We start from the raw sequence: 22,525 nt of genomic DNA, 5'->3' as shown, positions 1-22,525 counted from the left end.
ATGAATCTGCAGCATAAGTGGCCATAACAAATGAATACAAAGAATGTAACTGCTATTTAGTGATCCTCGAACTTAAAATTGGAACCATATTTCAAGTAGGTTTCTCTTGGCAGCATGTAAACCATTCAGCAAATATTTATGGAACACTTCCCTATGCATCTTTGGCACTCTAGGTGCTGAGAACCCACTGATAAGCAAAACAGATCTTTGCAGAACTTAGGATCTTATAGAAATGTAAAGGAGGTAAATGCTTTCTCAACCTGAGCAAATGGGACCTAATTCATTTCTGCAGTTAAAACGCCCAAAATAGGGCTTCCCTGGGGGCGCAGTGGTTAAGAATCCACCTGCCAATGCAGGGGACACGGGTTCAATCCCCGGTCCGGGAAGATCCCACATGCTGCGGAGCAACTAAGCCCGTGCACCACAACTACTGAGCCTGCGCTCTAGAGCCCATGAGCCACAACTACTGAGCCCTGTACCACAACTACTGAGCCCGTACGCCTAGAGCCCGTGCTCTGCAACAAGAGAAGCCACCAAAACGAGAAGCCCGCGCACTGCAACGAAGAGTAGCCCCCGCTCTCTGCAACTAGAGAAAGCCTGTGTGCAGCAACGAAGACACAATGCAGACAAAAATAAGTAAATTTATTTTTTAAAATGCCCAAAATAAGTAGGCTCAATAATGTAAGCCCTTCCTTAAGAAAGGACTAGGTTCCTAAATACTATTACTCTGTAAAAGGAACCAGGGATTCATGGAGAAATGACTGATTCAAAGACTAGAGCATGAAAAAAACAAATGACCCAGGAATATCTTGCCTTGGAAAGCAAGGATATGCGCAGGAAGTGATGGGACATGTTAAAAGAACAAGAAGTCAGCCTGAAGGGACTTTCACTGGGATAATTTGAACATCAAAATAACAGTAATGTATTCTAACCCAGAATCCAGAGTCTATACTGATAGTAAATAAATTTTTTTAAAAGGGAAGCTCAAAAAAAAAAAAAAAGGGAAGCTCATTCTTTTTTTTTTTTTTTTTTTTTTGCATTACATGGGCCTCTCACTGCTGTGGCCTCTCCCATTGCGGAGCACAGGCTCCGGACATGCAGGCTCAGTGGCCATGGCTCACGGGCCCAGCCGCTCCGTGGCATGTGGGACCCTCCCGCACCGGGGCATGAACCCGTGTCCCCTGCATCGGCAGGTGGACTTTCAACCACTGCGCCACCAGGGAAGCCCGGAAGCTCATTCTTAAAGTAGAATGGGCAACTAAAAAAATGTAGAAGGAACAAGAATTTAGAAAATTACCATTTTCAACCATCATAGTAGTCACTCAGGCAAGAATCATCAATGGATGTGAAAATGAGTGGGTGTAAGATTTTTCAGAAACAGGCTATTGACATAGTCTCAAAAGTATCAAAACTATCTCCCCACAAATTGCTTATGAATTACAAAGGGAAAAATAATAACTTTACAGTGAAGAAGCTTGAAGGACACTACCTTAAACCAAGTGATCAAAGGTAATCTCACCAGTAATGGTACAAATCAACCACAAATGCCTCCCAAAGCAGGGCACTGAGGAGAATACATCACTTACATGGCCCGCCTTCCTTCCTTCCTTCCCTAAATGCACAACTTTAATCATGAGGAAACATCAGAGAGGGAAATTTTACAAAATAGCTGGCCTGTACTCTTTAAAACTGTTCATGTCGTGAAAGACTAAGAAATACTGAGAAACTTATAGAGCAAAGGGAGCTAAAGAGACATGACCCCTAAATGCAACATGTCATCTTGGTTCAGATGTGGACCAGAAAAAAGGCATTATTATAAAGGACACAATTGGCATAATTGGCAGATTTTGAATGTGTATTGTATATTATATTATCAAAGTTAAATTTCCTGATTTTGATAATTTTACTATGATTGTATAAGAAAATAGTGCTTCTTCTTAAGAAATGCACTCTGAAGTATTTAGGGGTAAAACAGTATAAGTCTGCAACTTACTCTCAAATGGTTCAAATTATAAAGATGGACTGATGGATGGACAAAAAAGAATCTATTAAAGCAATTGCGGCAAAATGTTAAAAACTGGTAAATCTAGATGAAGTACATCTTTGTACCATTCTTCCATATTTTCTGTAAATTTGAAATTATTTCAAATTTTTCAAATATTTCAAATTATTTCAAATTTTAAAATAATTATAATTAAAGAAGGAAGCACAGAGCTATACCTTGTACTGCAGTTATTTAATGAACACTTACTAACAATCCAAACGCTTACAAGGGCCACCAGGAAAGAGCACGTTAGCCTTTGGACTAGAAGTGACTATTATAGAGACATGACCCTGCTAACTACTAACTATTGCTAGAAAAAGTATCTTTAAATCAGCTAATCCAAAACTGAAATCATTTTTTATTTTTTATTTTTATTTTTATTTTTATTTTTTTCCACTGTACGTGGGCCTCCCACCGCTGTGGCCTCTCCCGTTGCGGAGCACAGGCTCCAGATGCGCAGGCTTAGCGGCCATGGCCCACGGGCCCAGCCGCTCCGCGGCATGTGGGATCTTCCCGGACCGGGGCACGAACCCGTGTCCCCTGCATCGGCAGGCGGACTCTCAACCACTGCGCCACCAGGGAAGCCCTGAAATCATTTTTTATAGATGACTGCCGCATTTAACAGTGTATATCCAAGGGCTACATATAAGTTTACTCATTTTTATTCTGGTCAACCTCATTGTTATTCTCCAAGAATGTTCATCAGGAAGTTACATTGTTATCTAAATATAGATAGAATCTATGCAAATGTGTCTACATTGGGTGCAGATGAGACTAGGGGCTCATCCCTGAATGAGTCCCTGAATATCCATATCCATCTTACCTTTCTCCTATACAGTCCTATACATCTGGGTGCTGTCATGAGATTAATTCTCAATCAAGCAACATGAGCAGAAATGGCGTTTTGCTTTCACTCTGAGGCAGCTGAGAGAGGGTGTAACTTTTCCTTGTTGCATCTCATCTTTTGGCCAAACCTGCAGCAGTCATGTGTTGAGATGGCAGAGCCATAAGATTAAAACACCTTTGATCCCTGAGTCACCACTTGGAGGAGAACTCCCTGGAGAACCACTCAATCAGCATTAAACTTTACAGAAGCAAGAAGTACACTTTTATTGTTACACTGTTAAGATTTGGAGTTCATTTGTTAATAATGATAGCCATAACTGTTTTCCATTCCTCTTCCTCTTCTCCTTCTATTTTTCTTTTCTTTAAAAAGCATTGGTTGGTTTCTTTTCTTTAATTTCTTAGTTTCTATTCTTCATTTCAGGCAACCAGGGCCAGTGGGCTCTGTAAGGTTTATGACAGGGAGACAGCTGGCAGGATTGGGAAGCTGGATATAACCAGAAGGAATAAGCAAATAAGAGACAATACATTGAAGGTAATGAAAACCAGAGAAGGGAGTTACAGATGTGGAAAGGAAAAAAAAAAAAAAAAGGCTAGAATGAATTCTGGGGAATTCTGATTTGGAATTGGCAGTATTTGTGTGCACTCATGGTTTTTAAAAGAGGATATAATTAATGATAGATAGATGGATTGATACAAATGTGTATATATGTATGTATGTATATATACTGAGAAAACCTAGAAGCAATAACACAGAGCCTTGTTATGCATATTTTGCTCCCAGATCTTGGTTCTAAATGCTATTCTCTTAACAGAACCAAAGCTCTTTGGAGAAATGGCTGATTCCAGGGCTGGGGCAGAAAAAGTATAAGGTGAGCCTTGAACATCTTGCTGTACCAGAAAGTAACAAAATGCTCAAAAAATGATGGGGACTAGTAAAAAGAATACAAGATCAGCTTAAAGGGGTTCCCACTGGCCAAATCTGGGACAATATAAGCATCAAATGAAATAATGTTAGTATTAGATAATTCATTGAATAAAACAGGAATCCATTAGTCCATACTGATACAAATAAATGAAGAATGAACTAAATAAGAAGAGAAAGGAAAGCACTTCCTCGCAGAAGAATAAATGTAGGACTGATGGAGTTAGAAAATCACTATTTGGCAATTATCACAATAGTAATTGATTCAGGCAACAATCACTGACAAATGTGAAAATCAGTAGGTGAAAGTTTGTTGAAGAACAGAATACTTAGGTAGTCTCAAAGTATCTCCCCACAAATTACATGTTAATTACAGATAAAGATAGTCACTTTACAAAGAAGAAACTGGGCAGATGCCACCTTGATCAAGTGATCAAAGTTCCCCTCATCAGTAATAAGACAAATCAACATCATGTGCCTTCTGATATGATACTCCAAAAAGAACAAGAAATCATTCCTATGATATTCCTGCCCTAAATGCATACTCTGTATCTAATCATGAGAAAACATCAGAGATGCCCAATTCAAGTAACATTCTCCAAAATAACTGTCTTGTATTCTTAAAATGCCAAGGGCATGAATGACAAAGAAAGATAGAAGAACTGTTCCAGATTGAAGAAACTTAAAGTGACATGAAAATTAAATGTAACATGCTCCTGGACTGGATACTGGACTAGAAGAAAAGGTATTCTTGGTTTGTTTTGATTTGTTTTTTGTTATAAATGACATTATTGGGATATTTAGATAGGATATTTAGATTGGATGGTAGTATTATATCACTGATCATATCCTGATTTTGATGCTTGTGCTCTATCTTTTAGGAAATACATACTGAAGTATTTAGGAATAATAAAGCATCATGTATTTAACTTAACTCTCAGTTGGTTCAGGAAAAATGTGTATGTATATAGGTATTTATGTGTATTTATGTATTTGTACATGTAATCTACATATCTACATATAAATATATTATATGTGTGTATAACTCTCTATACATCTGTGTCTAAAAATAGGTGGGAGAGACAGACAGACAGAATCATAAACCACATGGCAAAATGTTAACAATCTGGGAAGCTGAGTGAAGGGTATATAGAAGCTCTCTGTACTATTCTTGCACCTTTTCTGTAAATTTAAAATTACTTCAAAAAATTTTAAAAGTAAACAAATATTCAAAATCAGAAAATAGGTAAATAAAATACTGAGAATTTTACCATAAAGGATGAAAGCTGATCCCATGGGAGTAAAGGAGATTCTTGGGAAGAGAATGTGAAAGGAGAGAGGCCTTTGGAAATATTCACAGTACCCTACACTAGGTATTCAATAGATATTAAACAATTTAAGAATAAATATCAGTAACTTAGACTAACCGGGGCATTATGTTGTTTTTTAAAATGATTTTACTAAGATACTTGTATTTTTTTCTAGATATTTTTAGACATTTTAACAACCATGCTACATTAAACATTTTAACAGTCGAAACCTGCCTCTGACTTTTTTTCAATTACCCTTGGATCCATTGTGCTAAGGCAAAATTGCAAACGTTTCAACAATTCTTTAAAATACGTAATGTTATCTTGCCTTTTTCTTTTTTTTTCAGTGTTATTTCTTAGAGTGAAAGGTAGTCCAAAAACTTTTGTCTAGATTACTATTACATAAAGCAGTTTCAACATACATTAGCAAATGGACTAGAAGGGAGGATGCTTAGATGTTTTTGGAAAGATCGGACCTAACTGGGAGATTGTGTTAACAGAAAAACAATGACTGTAAGTAGCCAAGAGGATGAGGTCATGGCAAAGGAAGGTATAAGAAGTTCTTAATGTTTAGGACTGAAGCTTGTCCACATAACTCAAGATATTCAAGCACAGAGTCCTAACCACTGGACTGCTAGGGAATTCCCAATCATATATTAAAAAAATTAAAAACAGGCTCCTCAGCTTCAGCCATACCACTTACATAATAATAATAATAATGTTCATTTAATTCGGACATTTAATTTGACCATTCAAACACCCAGGAACAAGTTATTCTGACCCATAAACTGCTGTGGGTGAGTAGATTAGCTGACAAAATACTACGTTGATTTTTATTTTCTCCTATTTTGTAATTTAAATGATGGATGATTTAAATATTTTTCAAAGTTGAAATTCTTGAAGTCAAAAGAGGGAAAAAATAGTGTCTTTTCCACAAAATTTCAAAGCAGCACAAATTATAGAAAATTTAAGTAACTGCTAGTGTTATGTACATTAACTGTAATTGTGTAATAGTCAGCAATATTCAGTTTCTCTCAGAAGAATAAAATCAGTCAGTTAAATTCCACTAACATTTGAGGCTACTGCTCTCTAAAAATATGTTTGATTCCCTAAAGATATTCCTTCCCAAATGACTATCTTCCAGGTTTAGAGATATAATAGCAGAATTTGATAATTTTTCCTGAAGTTTCATTATGTTTGCAAATTTTAACTTCATTTAGAGCTGACTGCAGTTACATTGGACTCATTTGTGAGAAGGCCTCTGAGTAGCTACAGCAAAAAGATCATAAGTGGCATGAGGTTTGAATTGTGATAAAATTACTATACATTTCAGTTCATAATAACCCAGCGTATAAACAGAAACTTAGGTGTTAGGTATATTCTGTCCCATCTAAGGATGAACGAAACTAGTTCTCCTCATTTTAGTAAGGCTTAGTCCATTTTATATTCATTATTTTTCATATTTGCTATTCTTCAGGTATATACATTTCTCCCTCAAATTTCCTGTATGTTACCAAGTCTGTGGCTGTGACCATCTTTAAGCAGCTGATATTCTCCTGTCCCCTTTCATACTTCTGTTAAGAATTTGCCCCAGTTTGTATGGGGTGCTGATGGTGTGCACCGCGGCCTTGCACCTTGTTCTTGAATGTGGAAGAACAAGGTGAACACTCAGTTTGAAGCAAACCAGATGAGCAGGGATTCCTTCCTAGTAAGTGAGCACTTTATATCCATGGCAAACCAGGTAATTCAGGATGCTGTCAGTGTTGGGTCAGACCCGTTCCACAGGCTCATGCTTATCTTTGAATTCCTTAGATCATCAGTCCCTAAAATTGGCTATTTTAAGAATCACCTGGGGATCTTTAAAGAAAATGGCAGCTTCTAGAACTCCTCATCAGACTTAGTAGAATCTTTTGAGGTCTGACAACATCTGTGCTTAAAAAGCTCCCCAGGTGCTTCGATGAGAAACCAGGTTTGGGAACCTCTAACTATGATGACAGGGCCTCACTTAAAATCTGTCCAGGTGATGAATTGTAGCCATTGAGTGACTAAAGTGCCACATAGATGTGCTCCTTCCACGTGGACTCTTTTAGGTTCTGCCATATCGAGGTATGGCTCTCCTCTCTGGGCCAAAGCATACTTTATGATTTTAATTGTAGAAAGAAAGAAATTTCAAGATATCAAGAGATAAAGACTGGGTAAAAGGATTCACTTGACTTTTATTTCCTATAAAATACAATGTCTCTGAATATACAGATATAACTTTCACTGTTTTCAGCTCCATGCACAAACATAGGTGGGTGTAAGAGTCTGAGACCGGGCCCCAGAGCTAGCTCTGCGCTCTCGGGGTGCACTATGGTAAAGAGACCACCAGCCTTACAGACAAGGTACCCTAGGCTCAACCTAGCATACCTTTCCAAAGAATGGGGATTTTAAAACTTTCCAGAATGGAAACTAAAGCCCCAACTGTGAAGTCCATTTTATTTTACTTCAGATACAAAGAGACGAATTTCTCCCTGCTCTATTTATGAAGTCATACAAAAACAAAACAACAACAACAACAAACCACCCCAAAAATAAAAAACAAGACTTCTAATCAAAAAAGACAATAAATAAGTGGATGTTACTCTTTTTTCCTCAGGGCAGATATGAAAACGGACTTTAGTCTCCCTCGCATAATTTTTTATATCCTTCTATTACATGACTGTGCTAGGAATTATTTAAGGATTTTCTTGTGATTCTCCATGACAGAGATAATTGTCAAATCTACAAGGGCAAACTTGACTTCTAGCTCTAAGTTTTTCAAATGCCCATGGCAAAGTTCCCCTTGAATGTTCTCTCTCTCTAGTGTCTCAAAGTTTAACTGTTTATCTCCTAAATATGGGTCTGGGTTAGAATTGGTCACAAGGGAAATTTGTGCAAAGGCAGAGGTGAAGCAGCAGTCATTATACTCTGAAGGTCGGTGTAGGACATGAGGTGCTGTGGCAGCTCACGCTCATTTTGCTGATTTGCTGGCTCACCTTAAATCGGGGCAGAGGCCAGGTGTGAAGCTTTTTCAGAACTGGATCTTCTTCGGTTTCTCTGAGTCCTGGGCCAGATGCATAGTGGCACTGTGGCTCTCATAAGCACCTGCACCATGGCTCCTGCAGGGACCAGCATTGTAGGTGATGAGACAGGCTCACGGTCTAGTTTGACTTTGTGGGTTCCAATTTGTCCCTGCTCACCCCCACTTCATGTTTAGCTTTCCTGCCTGACTGTAAGTCCTATGGATTTACAGTAATTTCAGGTCCAGCCCCAGACACAGAGGCAAATTCTTCTCCAGCTCCCACAGTCTCATAAGGTCTAATCCCTACAATAAATCTTTTATTCCATATGACTCACTGTGGCTATGCTTCTCTGATCAAACTCTGATACAGACAGTGGTATTGGAAGTAATTCCAGGAGAACAAAACCTTAACAATGTGTTTCTCTGAATTTGTTCTGGGTTATCTGGTCTGATTGGATTTAAAGGCATTGGTGACCAGCTGTCAATGATAATGGTGACACTGGTTGTCCATGGCATGCATCAGCAAAAAAAATTTTCTTAAATTATGACCCGTGGATACCAGTAATCAAATGGCTGAAGAAGGCAAGGCTTTGGGTGACCAAGTAGATGCTTCCACAGAATATTTAAATGAAAATAAGGACTACAGTGGGGTTGGCTGTTTTTTTCCTAATTATGTTGGATAAGTAGGGGAAAGGAAATGATGAGCTTAGGGTTTTAAACTCTCAGTTCAAGAGGAGATAAGGGACCAGAAAATCTAAATGATTGCCTTCCTATATGTACAAGGCTGTAATTTCTAAAAGCTAAACCCAAAATCTAATCCTGAATTGTAATTTCAATTGCAGTTTGAATTCCCAATCTTGTAGGCCTCGTGTTATCATAAGGGCGTTTTTTTGAGCAGTGTGGATGGGAACACATGGGAAGATTCAGATGACACTGGGATCATGAACCCCTAAGTTCTGCTGAGCCTCTTTTGCTAGTAGAAACAGCTCTTCCTCCCCCTGAGGTAGTTGCCTTGTAGGGTGTGCTGATCCTTCTCAGAACCAGTTGTCAATACCTCCCATTGCTTCTAGGCCCCATTGCAGGAAACCCTAGAAGGTAAGATAAAAAGTGTGCAAGATTTATATTAAGAGAAACCTGGGCAACACACATGGGGATGGAGGCTGAGAATGTTTGTTTGGATGTGTAGTAGTCAGCCTCTTGGATGGCCCCAATGATCACCTCCCTTCCTACATCGTATCAGGATTCGTCTGCATGACCAGTAAAATACAGAAGTGATGGTGTGTCACTTCTGAGATTAGGTTATAAAGGACATTGCAACTTCTGTCCTGGTTGCTCTTTCTTTCTTGAATTACTCTGGGGAAGCCATGTCATGAGGAGCCCTATGGAGAGGGCCACACGACAAGGAATTGAAGCATCCTGCCAGTAGCCAAGTTTGCGAACCTGCAAGCAGATACTCTGGCCCCGGTCAAGTCTTTAGAGACCACAGTCCCAGCCAACAGCTTGCCTACAACCCTATGACAATCCCTGAGTAAGGCCATGTAGTTCAGCCACATCCAGATTCCTGACCCTCAGAAAATATGAGATAATAGTATTTGTTGTTTTATGTCTCTAAATTTTGGAGTAATTTGATAAGTAGCAAAAACTAAAAGAGAAGGAATATAATGGTAGATCAAGGCAAACTTACTGATATGAGTACAGTAAAGAAAGTGGCCCAATTCATTGTTTTAGCTCAGATTGCTGAGGATGTCTCTAACAGTTTGGCTGAAATTTAAACTCAGTGGCAGCCCATATTAAATGAAATTAAAATGCTAGACTGCCTTGGTATACTGAATAGGAAGGCATTGACAAAGACTCTCTCCTTGGCCAAACTTTAGTTAGGCTACTCTGATCCCTTTTTCCACTAAGCCCATCCTTGGGCATGATCATAAGGAACCCAAGTGTAGCAAGAATTCTAAGTCGGTTTAGCCAGAATCTCCCAAACTCGGTATCTGATCACGCTTGATACCTGATCAAATTCCTCATCTTCCAAGTGATGTCTGATAACCTTGGCCTGCCTTCTGCAAGAATCCTGTGAGGTCCATTTAGCAAGAATTACCCTAATCTCTCAGTAACTTCCCATTCACTGATGTCCACCCCCCCAACCTCAGACCCCAGCTCTGCTCCTTGGCTAAAAATCCTCAGTTTTAGAAATTATTTCACTGAGAACTAACAGAACACAAATTTCTTTTGCTTAAGCCACTCAGTCTGAGGTACTTTGTTATGACAGCCTCTAGCAAATTAATACAGCAGATTTTGACTTAGTGATGAGTGATTAGAAAACCAAACAAGGGGCTTCCCTGGTGGCGCAGTGGTTGAGAATCCGCCTGACAATGCAGGGGACATGGGTTCGAGCCCTGGTCTGGGAGGATCCCACATGCCGCGGAGCAACTGGGCCCGTGAGCCACAACTAGTGAGCCTGCGCGTCTGGAGCCTGTGCTCCGCAACAAGAGAGGCCGCGACAGTGAGAAGCCCGCGCACTGCAATGAAGAGTGGCCCCCGTTCGCCGCAACTAGAGAAAGCCCTCGCACAGAAATGAAGACCCCACACAGCCGAAAATAAATAAATAAAAAAATAAAAATAAAAAAGGGAATCCCCTCCCCCATTGCCAGCAACTTTCACACTTCATTCCCCCTTCCCTATTCTATAAAAAAAAAAAAAAAAGAAAGAAAACCAAACAAATGCCAAAAGTGACAATTATTACCTCTAGAGGAAAACAGATCATTCAAGATTAGAAATATAATTACAGCATTCACCATGGTTTACTATAAATAGTAGTCATCATAATGTGAACACTAAATATTGATCTCACCAAAATTATTATTGAACTCTATTCAAAGGATGGGGAATTGAGAAGATTGAAACCCATGATATCTGCTTTTTAAAGAAAATGTCCAATTTCTTTCTTAAGAGGATAACATTTAAAATTTTTCTAATATTGTAATGCTAATTTTCTTCAAAAATCTTGCATGTTTATATAGGAACGGTGTTTTAGTCAATATTGCTACCATTGCCATACAAGACAGCTCAATTTTTCAAGTCCACTTAATAAAACAAAAAAAAAAAAAAAAGGAAGAAAAAAGAAGAAGAAAAGAAATTACCTCACGGAGTTTTCACAAACTCTGCAAGATATGTATTACTCCCATCCAGGACCAGCTGCACAGTCTGCAGGGCCCAGTGCAAAATGAAACACACAGGTTCTCTTGTTCATTAAGAACTTCAAAACGGTGACAGCAGAACATTAAACCAAGCATAGACCCTGCGTAACTGTATAGGTCGCAAGCCCATGAGGCCAGCCCTGCTTCCACCACTTAAGAAACAGGTGCACAGAGATCAAGTAAGTTCCCAAAGGTACTTTAACAATAGCTGGGAAAATGTCAGAGCCAGAATTCTAACAGAGGTTTGATCCTTACTAAACTCTTTCCAATTAAACTAGGCCTTTCTTTGTTTAACTGAATCTAATGAAGATTTTCTAAATTTATTAAAAACAAAATCTGCTGCCAGTCACTTTCACTCTAGTTCACCCCTGTACTCCCAGGTGTTAAAAATAATTTATTGAATGCTTTAATGTGTTATATAAACTATTGTGATGAAGCAGCAAGCTGTCTTAAGAGTTCTTGCTACACATTTCCTCTTAAAATACTCTCCTAAAGTCTGATGGAAAATTCAGACATGTCTATGTGTAATGTCAATGGATGGAACTTAAAAAAAAAAAAAGTACCATAATAGCAGAAGCTGTGACACAAAAACTGTACTGCAGTGACATTCTAACCGCAAACCGAAATATAATATATCATCGCGTATTCGGATTTTTTTTTTTAGGTGACTAGTATATTGGGGCTCATTTAAATGAAAAGAAAGTAAGCCCCAGATTCCAGGAGAGACGTTTGAAGGTGAAGGGACAAAAAGAGGAGGTCACGAGCAGAAACCCACACAACTCAAAACACCAGCCCGGAATGCGCGCCTGCGCAAAGAGAACCCTCCTGCGCAGAAGCCGGGCCGGAAGGGCTAGGGCGAGTGGGGCGGGGATAGGGCTGCTAGGAGAACGCGATGACGTTCGGGCCTCGGCGCTCTTCTTCGCCAATGGGTGCCGCCAGCCTGTAGTGACGCACTGTGTGCGTCCCGCTGACGACGCGCGAAAGGCACAGATCTAAAGAGCCGGAGGACGTTCGGCCTCTGTGAGCCCCAGCCTTTCCGAGGGAGCGGTGGTGTGTTCGCCATCTTAGGGAGTGAGTGTGGCTCGGCCTTCTCTGTAGTGCGTGCGGGGAGTGGAGCGCGGAGACCCGGTGGGTCGCTTCTTTGGCTGTAGGCCCCGTTGGCCTCCTCCTTTGGGGAGGCCGCGGTGACCTCCTCAAGGGCGCGGAGGCGGGAAGCGGCAAGGCCTGGGTGCGGGGGTGGTCCCAGGGTGCAGGTGACTTTAGCCGGCCTAACGGCCCCCTTTGCCTTTCCTCTGACCGCCCTTCCTCTCCCCCTAGGAAGATGTTCTCGTCCGTGGCGCAGTTGGCGCGGGCGAACCCCTTCAACGCACCCCACTTGCAGCTGGTGCAAGATGGTCTCGCGGGCCCCCGCAGCAACCCCGCCGGGCCCCCAGGCCCACCCCGCCGCTCCCGCAAGCTGGCAGCCGCCACTGTGGAAGGTGAGGTCAGACCCTGTCCCGATACGGTTGTGAGGTCCCCTCGTGGTCCCCTCGGCCTTCGTGGCGTACTCGGCCCGGAGGACAGGGAAGGACGCGCGCCCTGCCCGGGGCAGCGGAGGAGGGCGCCCAGTTGCTTGTCCGAGGATGTCAGCTAGTTCCGCCCGAAGCCGGGTGTCGGATCCTTGGCCCTCCCTCAAGGGCGTGGAAGGGTCTAGGCCCTGCTCCCTCCGTGACCTCCGCGTCCTCGAGCGAGTAGAGTCATAGAAGCCGTGACTAGCTCCTTATCTTCGCCGTGAGCCCGCTTGGTCAACCGACTAGGCATTGGGTAAAGTCTTCATTTTAACCACTGGCCACCGCAGTTATAACTGTATTATCAGTTCTTTGATATTGCTTTCACTTTCTTTTTAAAAATATTGTTTCCTCCCTTTAGTATTCCCGGAGTCTAATATTAGTGGACTCAAGGTATGTGTGATAACTGGGTAACTGTTGTTTTAATGCGCCTGATTGACTTGTAGACCCGGAGAGACCATAGGAAGGATATAATAGATAGGAATCCCTTTGATCTTATGTCTCGGGTTTCTTGATAGTTAGACCCAACTTTATTTTAATTGTGTGTATTTTAAATCCCAGTGGAGTGTATTTACAGAGAAACCTGAAAACCGAATTGCAGGAGTACAGAATATGTTATCTACCTTGTACCTGTAAAATGTAAAGATTTTTTTAAAAAAATTATTATGTGTTTCTGTTCTGTCTTTAGTGTGAGGAAAAAACCCTGACATCATCATTCGGTCCTTCAATTTAGACAGTTCAATCTGTGGTCATTTGTGTAGTAAATGTATTTGACTGCAGGAATTTATGTTTATCTAGTTTTACACTATAGGGATCCATAAGTGGGGATAGTATTGGTTAGTGGCTGGGTAGCCTTAGAGGTTTGCAAGCTTTTACATGATTTGAGTTGGATTGGTACTCAGAAGTGTGTTCTTATCAGCCGTTAGTAATTTGAAGTTTGACTTTAATTGGAAGAGCTATTAATGATGTAGAAAACTTTTTTAAAAATTTATATGGCAAAACGAGAGAGAGGTAGTATCTCACAGATAAGAACCTTCAAAATCTTTAAATGATTGTTTTGATTTTGGCAGTGAATTCCTTGCTCACACTAGGTGGAAAATTATCTTTCAGTTTACTTGTAAATGGTGGGCAGAGCTGTTCAGTTGTGATAATACTTTTTCACAGGGAAACATAGTTCTCTTGCATTCCCATGGCCTTAGTCACCTCTGAAGAAATACTTATTTGATTTTTTTTTTTCAATCAAACAGAGCAGTATAGCTGTGACTATGGATCTGGCAGATTCTTTCTCCTCTGTGGACTTGGAGGAATCATTAGTTGTGGCACAACACATACAGCATTGGTTCCTCTAGATCTGGTTAAATGCAGAATGCAGGTTTGTTTTTGCATGTTGGACTAAATAAAACATTGTTGAAACATGGCTGTTACCTACTAACAAGCTGTGTGGAAACCTAACTGTCCAGGAGGTAAGTTGATAACCAGTAACATGAGTGTTATATTAAAATGCATGGTGTGTCTTGTCTTATTACAGAGTACAGTTGTGAATATGGCTCTGCGAAGTTTTACGCACTGTGTGGCTTTGGTGGGGTCTTAAGTTGTGGTCTGACACACACTGCTGTTGTTCCTCTGGACCTAGTGAAATGCCGTATGCAGGTTTGTATTGAGATGAGAACATTGAACATCTCTTCTGTGTGTGACTTAATCCCGAGTAATATTCAAGGACTTCACAGTTGAGAAGAATGAAGACATTATGACTGCCGGAAATTTTAGTAGAACACCAAACTCAGATTTCTTTAACTCACGATTTTTACTTTAATTAGTGTTTTAAACCCAAGAAATACCTCTTTTAAAATAAGAGTGAAGGTAGATTGTTGATCTCAGACTCTGGCTGTAAGTGGTTTTTGCTGCTGGGCTGAATTCTGCCTAGAGTTCTTCAAGGCCTACTGTTTCTTTTTTGCTCCAAATAGTCATTTTACAAAAGCACTTACACGTCAGAGTAGGCAGTCATTCTTTGTGCATTATATGATGTAACTTCATGTCTCTTATTTATTGATAAGATCAAGGCAGAGAACACTATAGATTAAAAAACTCTCACTGTATAGTGCTTAAAATCTGTGGGCATAGCTTCTTGCATATTTATTTACATAAAAGGTTTTCTTTTACAATTAAAATGTCTTAATTAGGATTATTGAAACACAAATAATCAAACATCAAAAATTTATTTGTCCCAAACAGGATTAGCGGTCTACTTACCTAAAAGAGAAAGGAAGGTGAAATGTTAGCAGGGAGAGGAAGGTGATGTATACCAGCCCTTCTAGTACTGGCAGAAATAGATAAGATTTTTACCCCCATTAGTTAATAGAATGAATATTAAATACACCTTTGCTAAAACTTCTTATGCATGTCTCTTAAAGGAAATTTAATTTCTTAACTCAAAAGAGGGTTTTCATGTTGATGTACCTTTTTAACTTGTATTTAATTTGATTGTCTTAAGTTCACAAAACTTTATAATCACTTAATGGGCTAGCATATATCAAGGATATAGACTTATCTGTTGTTTATGAAGTAGCTTTAAGACTAATTTTTAAGTGGTAAAAAGAGGTGGGTGGTGGAAAAATCTCTTGTGTCAGTTTTATCATGTATTTTTGTAGGAATTTTATCCTCTTAACTAACTCTCCAAGACTTAAGTCTGACTGAAAGAAAGCTAGACCTTACTGTACAAAAAGTTACATTTACAAAGATAATAGTAGACATTAAGCTGATATGCAGTGAACTTGTATTTACCCACCTTTTGTGTAGTTATTAAAGTTTATATTAGAACCAAAAGGAAAAACTAATAATAACAAAATTAAGTGTTTGTGAGAAGTGTTAGTATCTCTGTGGTACATTTAATTTTTTTTCTTCTTCTTGTTTTAAATAAAGGTGGACCCACAAAAGTACAAGGGCATATTTAATGGATTCTCAATTACACTCAAAGAAGATGGTGTTCGTGGTTTGGCCAAAGGATGGGCTCCGACTTTCATTGGCTACTCTATGCAAGGGCTCTGCAAATTTGGCTTTTATGAAGTCTTCAAAGTTTTGTATAGCAATATGCTTGGAGAGGTATGTAATTTAACTTTGAAATTGAAAGTCCTCAGCTTTTAGAGACTTTCCTGGTGGTCCAGTGGCTAAGACTCCTCGCTTCCCAGTGCAAGGGGCCCAGGTTCAATCCCTGGTCAGGGAACTAGATCCCACATGCCGAAACTGAGACCTGGCATGGCCAAATAAATAAATAAGTATTTAAAGAAGAAAAAGGAAAAAAAAAGTCCTCAGTTTTTAACTTAAAGTATAAGACCAAAAAGGATCTTAGATTTTTGTTTGACTCACCTTGTTTTAGAACTGAGGGAATAGTCTCAGAAAGGGTGAACAGTATGTTTCAAATCATAAGGCTGTTTTTTTTTTTTTAACATCTTTATTGGAGTATAATTGCTTTACAGTGTTGTGTCATAAGGCTGTTTTAACATAAACAGGATAAGAAAAAGAAACTATTTCATTAGATTTCAGTGCTCTTTTTATTGTGCTATGCTGCTTTCCAGATAAGTTGGATTTGAGTTTTTTAAAGAGAAGGATTGTAGTATTCCTGTATGAGTTCAAGGGTCAACTATCCTTGGCACCTAGACATTCAAAAAATATTCACAGTGTACTATGGTTGATGAGGTTATGAGAGATATTCAGCCTCATGTGTGTTATCTGTGGACTGTGATAAAGAAACACTTAAAATGTCTGAAATTTAACTGTTGCCTAGAACTGTCTTAAATTGAGAACAGCCAGGGCAGCAGCAATTCATGTTTCTCCTTATGTTTTTCATTTAGGAGAATGCCTATCTCTGGCGCACATCACTGTATTTGGCTGCCTCTGCCAGTGCTGAATTCTTTGCTGACATTGCTCTGGCTCCTATGGAAGCTGCTAAGGTTCGAATTCAAACCCAACCAGGATATGCTAACACTTTGAGGGATGCAGCTCCCAAAATGTATAAGGAAGAAGGCTTAAAGGCGTAAGTAAACATTTGCCTAAATATATAGTATAAAAATACTCATTTGAGAAAACTGCATTTGTTAGCATTAAACCTGCCAGACTTTCTCTTTTTCACATCTCTTTCCCCCTCACATAGAACATAAACTCTAGGGGCAAGGATAAGTTGATACATGGCTTGAACCTTGAATTAAGGTTTTTTTTCCCCCCCTAAAGTTAGAGTCATTTTCAGTCTACAAATGACTTGATATTTGACCTAAATATTAACTCCTAACTTGGGGGTTGGGGAGTGCCCTTGTTAGAATTCTTGTCATCTATGTTCACAGTTAAGAATTTGCATATAGTCAGGCCACACATGCTTCCTTAGATCCACCTTTGTGGATGCCAATCTTGAGCTGAGTTCTACTTGTAAACTTACTGTTTCTTGTAGTTCCAGTGAAAGAAACATCCAGCAACTTTTTTGGTTGTATAGTCAAAGGTGCTTGAGTCATTGGCATGTGAGATAAATATACCTGCATGTTAGTCTTAGGTTCTGATAGAAATGACAAGCAGTAGTGCTGCCATTTTGTTACTATCAGGACTTGACTGGTGTGCGGACACTTCTGTTAATAATGAAAAAGTCTGCTAGATGAATATATGCAACCGAGTACAATAAGTCGTCTGATTTCCTAGATTCTACAAGGGGGTTGCTCCTCTCTGGATGAGACAGATACCATATACCATGATGAAGTTCGCCTGCTTTGAACGTACTGTTGAAGCATTGTACAAGTTTGTGGTTCCCAAGCCCCGAAGTGAATGTTCAAAGCCAGAGCAGCTGGTTGTCACATTTGTGGCAGGTTACATAGGTATGAATTATTTAGAACATGCTTGTCTGTGAAATTAAGAATAATCATTTCCAGTATTGGCCTCTTTTGTGAGGGAAAAATATCCCAAAGAAGTTTTATCTTTCCATTGCGTTTTATATACTCTTCAGGATTCATATATACTTGGCTAATTCGTTCCTAAAATAATTGTTTTGTGGTTTGCATGTCATAATTAAGCTCGGGAATGTATTGACTTCACTGCTGTGCCTTTTTTTGGTGTTTAGTTTTTCCAATAACAAATTATTAATACAAGAGAGTGTTAAAATCTGAATATAACTTGAGGGATTGTTCTGTTTTACAGAGGGTAGACTGCTTTATAACTTTTCTTGTCAGTCTCACTCTAAAATATGATTTTTTTAAACAAGGGAATTTTATTACTCATGAAAATGTTGGCTGTGATGTGAAATTTTTTTTTAACTGACCCCATATTGGGTCATTTATCTTGACTTTTTTCAGCTGGAGTCTTCTGTGCCATTGTTTCTCACCCTGCTGATTCTGTGGTGTCTGTGTTGAATAAAGAGAAGGGTAGCAGTGCGTCTCTGGTACTCCAGAGACTTGGATTTAGAGGTAAGATTTTTTTTTCCTCCCCTCTAAGGAAAGAAGAACACTTTGGAATATATTTTTCCCTCACATTTCATATTTTATCCAGGTGTATGGAAGGGACTCTTTGCCCGTATCATCATGATTGGCACTCTGACTGCACTGCAGTGGTTCATCTATGACTCCGTGAAGGTCTACTTCAGGCTCCCTCGCCCTCCTCCACCTGAGATGCCAGAATCTCTGAAGAAGAAGCTTGGGTACACTCAGTAGATGAAAGCAGATGTGGACTGAATCTGCTTGTTCATCAGTGTTGAGGAAAATGCAGAAGGAACTTTTATATATTTGACAGTGTAGGAAATTGTCTATTCCTAATATAATTATTGTAGTGCTCTTGCCAGAAAGAAGAGTTTCAAACTTACTGTTGAAATAAACCCAACTGTTCGTGGTTTGTCTGTGACTTGATAATTATTTTTAAAACTAGTTTTTAAAGAATTAACCCTAAAATGGAAAGAATTATGCATACATTAAAACCTCAAGGAAAAAAATTCACTGTTGGTTGAATACTGTGATCCCTACTCAAATTGTCTTTATGTTTCAGGATTTGTCACTCAAGAGAGTTGTTAAATTTTTAGGAACCATGCCCTAAATTTTTAAAAACAATTGTTCAGTTTGCATATGGATAAATACTCATTTGTGGTTTGTTTTGACAAGTACATTTCAGTATATAATCAGATTTTTGCAACACTTACTATTAAAAATCCTAATCAGTGTGCTAATCCTTATTTGTAAAAGAAGGTAATCTAAATTAGGCTGTTTCTTAGAATGATAGCTTTTTAGAAGAACCAAAACATAGCTAAAAACTATTTCAGGTAACTTAATTCTCCTCACACAGATTTGACTTTCTAAATTACAAAAAAAAATTACCATAAACTATTTCCAGTTTTGTTTTTAAGAAAGGTACCTGCTTGACACCTGGAGTAGGTGAATGCCCCTGGGACGGTGGCACTTTGGCATATTCAGGCATCTGGAATTTGGTTTAAGCCCAAACTGATTTTTTAAAAGCTAGAAAGTAAGCCACTGTTTAGTTTTCCCTTGTATTTTGGTTAGGAAGTATAAAAGCCCAATCTGTAATATAGTTTATTTTTTCAAGTCATTACATTTTACCTTGAGGCCTTTGGGTATAATATCTGGATTGAGTTGACAGACCCTGTGTAAAGTATGCAGATAGGACCTCAGGAAAAAAACTTTGAAGGAGTCTAAACAGGAAGAGAAATGTTTTCATTACAAACCCATGTTATAAGGTTAGTGAACTAAATTTAGAAACCAGGTATATCTCATTGCATGTTAACTTCTCTCTGTCATCATCACCTGGTCTTGTTTAAGGTTCCAGTCTTATTTTGCCTGTGTTGCAGAGAAGAAGGAGGGGTTATGGGTGTAAATTTGGACCAAACTGACAAAAGGTAGAGCTGTGGTCTGAGCCCAAGCAAATGATGGCTGTGGCGGTTGGTGTCATCAGTGTGCATTAGTTACTGCTGTGTAACAAATCATCTGAAATGTAATGGCATGAGATGACGTGATCTCAAGCTTTCTGTGGGTCAGAAATTCAGGAGCATTTGTTGGGCTCTTCTGCTTCTGTGTCTCATGAAGTTACGATCAGATGGTAGCCCTTGGGTCATCTCCAAAGGCTTTTTCACATCCGGCAGAGGGAGATTCTTTGAGCATCTCCCTGTTAGTGGCTCAGTCTTTCCTCAAAATCCACAGCATGGTGGGTTTAGGGCAACTGGACTTACTTCGGGGCTCTGAAGTGGAGCCAGGCAGAGAAGCTGGATCTTTTATAGGACTTAGCCTTGGAAGTCCTAGCATTACTTCCACTATACTCTTGGTCACTGGAAGTCCCAGAAGATCAAACCCCAGCTTCATGGAAAAGGAACAAAGACTCCACCTCCTACTGGGAGGAGGGTCAGTCACATTGTAAGAACCTGTGGGGTTGGATATATATGTATATTGGGCCAATGCAGAGGTGGACTGTGGATTTAAAAACTTTAGGGTATGCTGTTCAGCCAGCTTCATGAGAAATTTCCACTGCCAGCCAGGATTCAAGTTTTATTATCAAGAGAAGCAATAGGTTTCATTTGTGGGTATTGACATAAAGTATGCTGTGTTCAAGCTGTCAAGAATTGCTTGCTATTTGTAGTTAGAGAACTTTCAAAGCTATTTCTGAGAGGTAAAACCATTTCATCCTCAAAATTCAATTAAAATGCCCACTTAAAATGTGAATTCCCATTTTGTATTTTAAAATTTATTCATGCTGAAAATAAAGATTCTAATAAGGATATTTTAACATTGTTTTTTCACATTTGGCTTTAAGAAAATGTTAATTCCACAAAGCAGAACCCAGTGGGATGAGTATATGTGATTAGTTGTTTAATTGAATTATGTCAACACTAGGAAATAATTAGTAGTTTCCAGAGGGATCAAATAAAATTCAACTTGTCTCTAAGAAACTCTAAGAAAGCCAGATTTTTGCTAAATTATCTGGTGACATGTACAACAAAATTGAAAAACTTAACAGCTTAACCAAACCTCCATTGTGTGAAAACTTCATGAAATGTTTTGATACCATTTTGGGGAAAGTGTCCACAATATTCATTGTTTGGTGCATGGCAGGCAGTCTTGCTGCTAAATTAGGAGTTACATACTGTTTCTTCAACATAAATAATATAATCATATTGTTTATACAATTTTTATCATTTACATGATAAATCAATAATTGTTAAAAATCCCAGATACCATGTGGACAAGAAATTGCTGTGCCTCTTGATATATCAAACAATGAAGTACCTTAGTAAGCTAGCTACTCTTAACAGCTCTCACCTTAGATATTACCTACTGAATCATTTTCTCTTTTGCAAGGCAGGCCTGACTTCACATTCTCCGAAGTGGTCACAGGAGGTGCATGAGATGTTCACCTCACATTGATACGGTTTATGAATCTTTGGTGACTTGACTTTCCTAGAAAGCAACTATTCCAAGGTTTTCATTTGTGGTTTTATAGACTCTATAAAGTGCCATGTGTGCAACAGTCACTTAAAGGTTGGCTGTACTGAATGAAAGCCTAGAGGACGTGTCTCCTACACAAGATACAATTCCTACCTAATATACTGTGACTTGATGTGCAAGTCAGCTAGGTTTCTTTGTGGAACGCAGCAAATGCAGGATTTGAAGATGGAGGATAATTCATGTTAGGGGCAATATCTATCATTTCAAGACCCATGATCTCAACACCAGGAGGCTGTATCAACCAGGTTAAAACTCATTTTTCAGACATTAATATTCTGAAAATAATAATGTAATCAACTTTTAATCATGGATAAACAATTCTTCACTGACTTTATTGACTGCACAACTGGTTAGACTTAGTATTAAAGCAGGGAAATTCCACAGAAAGCTGAAGATGACTCACCCGTAAGAGACCATATCTATTATTGAAGTGATTAATTTTGCATTTTCTACTATTGGGAAACAGATCCAAAGTTTTCCATTCTATATTTGCTTCCAAAGCTCTGTCTTGAAAACAAAATCATGACAATGAACCTAGTGACATTCCAGATTTGAGGGTTCCTTCAAGAAAGTCCCACTCAGGATGACTACCAAATTACTGATAGATTTGTGAATTACTGATAGATAGAATAATGAGTAGAGGGCTTCCCTGGTGGCGCAGTGGTTGAGAGTCCGCCTGCCAGTGCAGGGGACACGGGTTCGTGTCCTCTAGGAGGTGGATCAAAAAAGATCTTGCTGTGATTTATGTCAAAGAGTGTTCTTCCTATGTTTTCCTCTAAGAGTTTTATAATGTCCAGTCTTACATTTAGGTCTCTAATTCATTTTGAGTTTACTTTTGTGTATGGTGTTAGGGAGTGTTCTAATATAATTCTTTTACATATAGCTGTCCAGTTTTCCCAGCACCACTTATTGAAGAGACTTTTTCTCCATTGTATATCCTTGCCTCCTTTGTCATAGATTAGTTGACCATAGGTGCATGGGTTTATCTCTGGGCTTTCTATCTTGTTCCATTGATCTATGTTTCTGTTTTTGTGCCAGTACCATATTGTCTTGATTACTGTAGCTTTGTAGTATAGTCTGAAGTCAGGGAGTCTTATTCCTCCAGCTCCGTTTTTTTCCCTCAAGACTGCTTTGGCTATTTGGGGTCT

At 39.2% G+C, this 22,525-nt stretch overlaps 1 protein-coding gene and 1 non-coding gene across 3 annotated transcripts; both read left to right on the top strand.

Annotated features, from left to right (window-relative positions):
• The first annotated feature begins 12,322 nt into the window (after positions 1 to 12,322).
• On the top strand, positions 12,323 to 18,762 carry SLC25A3 (solute carrier family 25 member 3). 2 transcript variants are annotated; one of them, XM_060112702.1, is made up of 8 exons: positions 12,323 to 12,430; positions 12,677 to 12,837; positions 14,435 to 14,556; positions 15,826 to 16,005; positions 16,755 to 16,936; positions 17,587 to 17,759; positions 18,234 to 18,344; positions 18,427 to 18,762. In XM_060112702.1, the coding sequence occupies exons 2-8, from the start codon at positions 12,681 to 12,683 to the stop codon at positions 18,585 to 18,587; spliced, it is 1,086 nt and encodes a 361-aa protein (XP_059968685.1). In that variant the 5' UTR covers positions 12,323 to 12,430; positions 12,677 to 12,680; the 3' UTR covers positions 18,588 to 18,762. The 2 variants fall into 2 exon arrangements, with proteins under 2 accessions (XP_059968685.1, XP_059968686.1); XM_060112703.1 differs by having other exon boundaries at positions 12,342 to 12,487.
• LOC132499650 (small nucleolar RNA SNORA53) lies at positions 17,267 to 17,515 on the top strand. Its single transcript, XR_009533885.1, has one exon. It is a non-coding gene; the product is annotated as a small nucleolar RNA SNORA53 (small nucleolar RNA).
• Positions 18,763 to 22,525: the final 3,763 nt, after the last annotated feature.

Source organism: Mesoplodon densirostris, chromosome 11 (genome assembly GCF_025265405.1).
Source record: "Mesoplodon densirostris isolate mMesDen1 chromosome 11, mMesDen1 primary haplotype, whole genome shotgun sequence".
In the NCBI taxonomy this organism is placed as follows: domain Eukaryota; kingdom Metazoa; phylum Chordata; class Mammalia; order Artiodactyla; family Ziphiidae; genus Mesoplodon; species Mesoplodon densirostris.
Note: the sequence above shows the minus strand (reverse complement) of the source record. Positions and strands in the feature narration are given on the sequence as shown.

Bases quoted from the DNA above. Each gene is read 5' to 3' on its own strand.
- SLC25A3 (XM_060112702.1), top strand. From the start codon at position 12,681: ATGTTCTCGTCCGTGGCGCAGTTGGCGCGGGCGAACCCCTTCAACGCA. The intron at 12,838-14,434 runs GTGAGGTCAGAC...GTCTTATTACAG, and splicing joins GGCAGCCGCCACTGTGGAAG to AGTACAGTTGTGAATATGGC. The intron at 16,937-17,586 runs GTAAGTAAACAT...CTGATTTCCTAG, and splicing joins AAGGAAGAAGGCTTAAAGGC to ATTCTACAAGGGGGTTGCTC.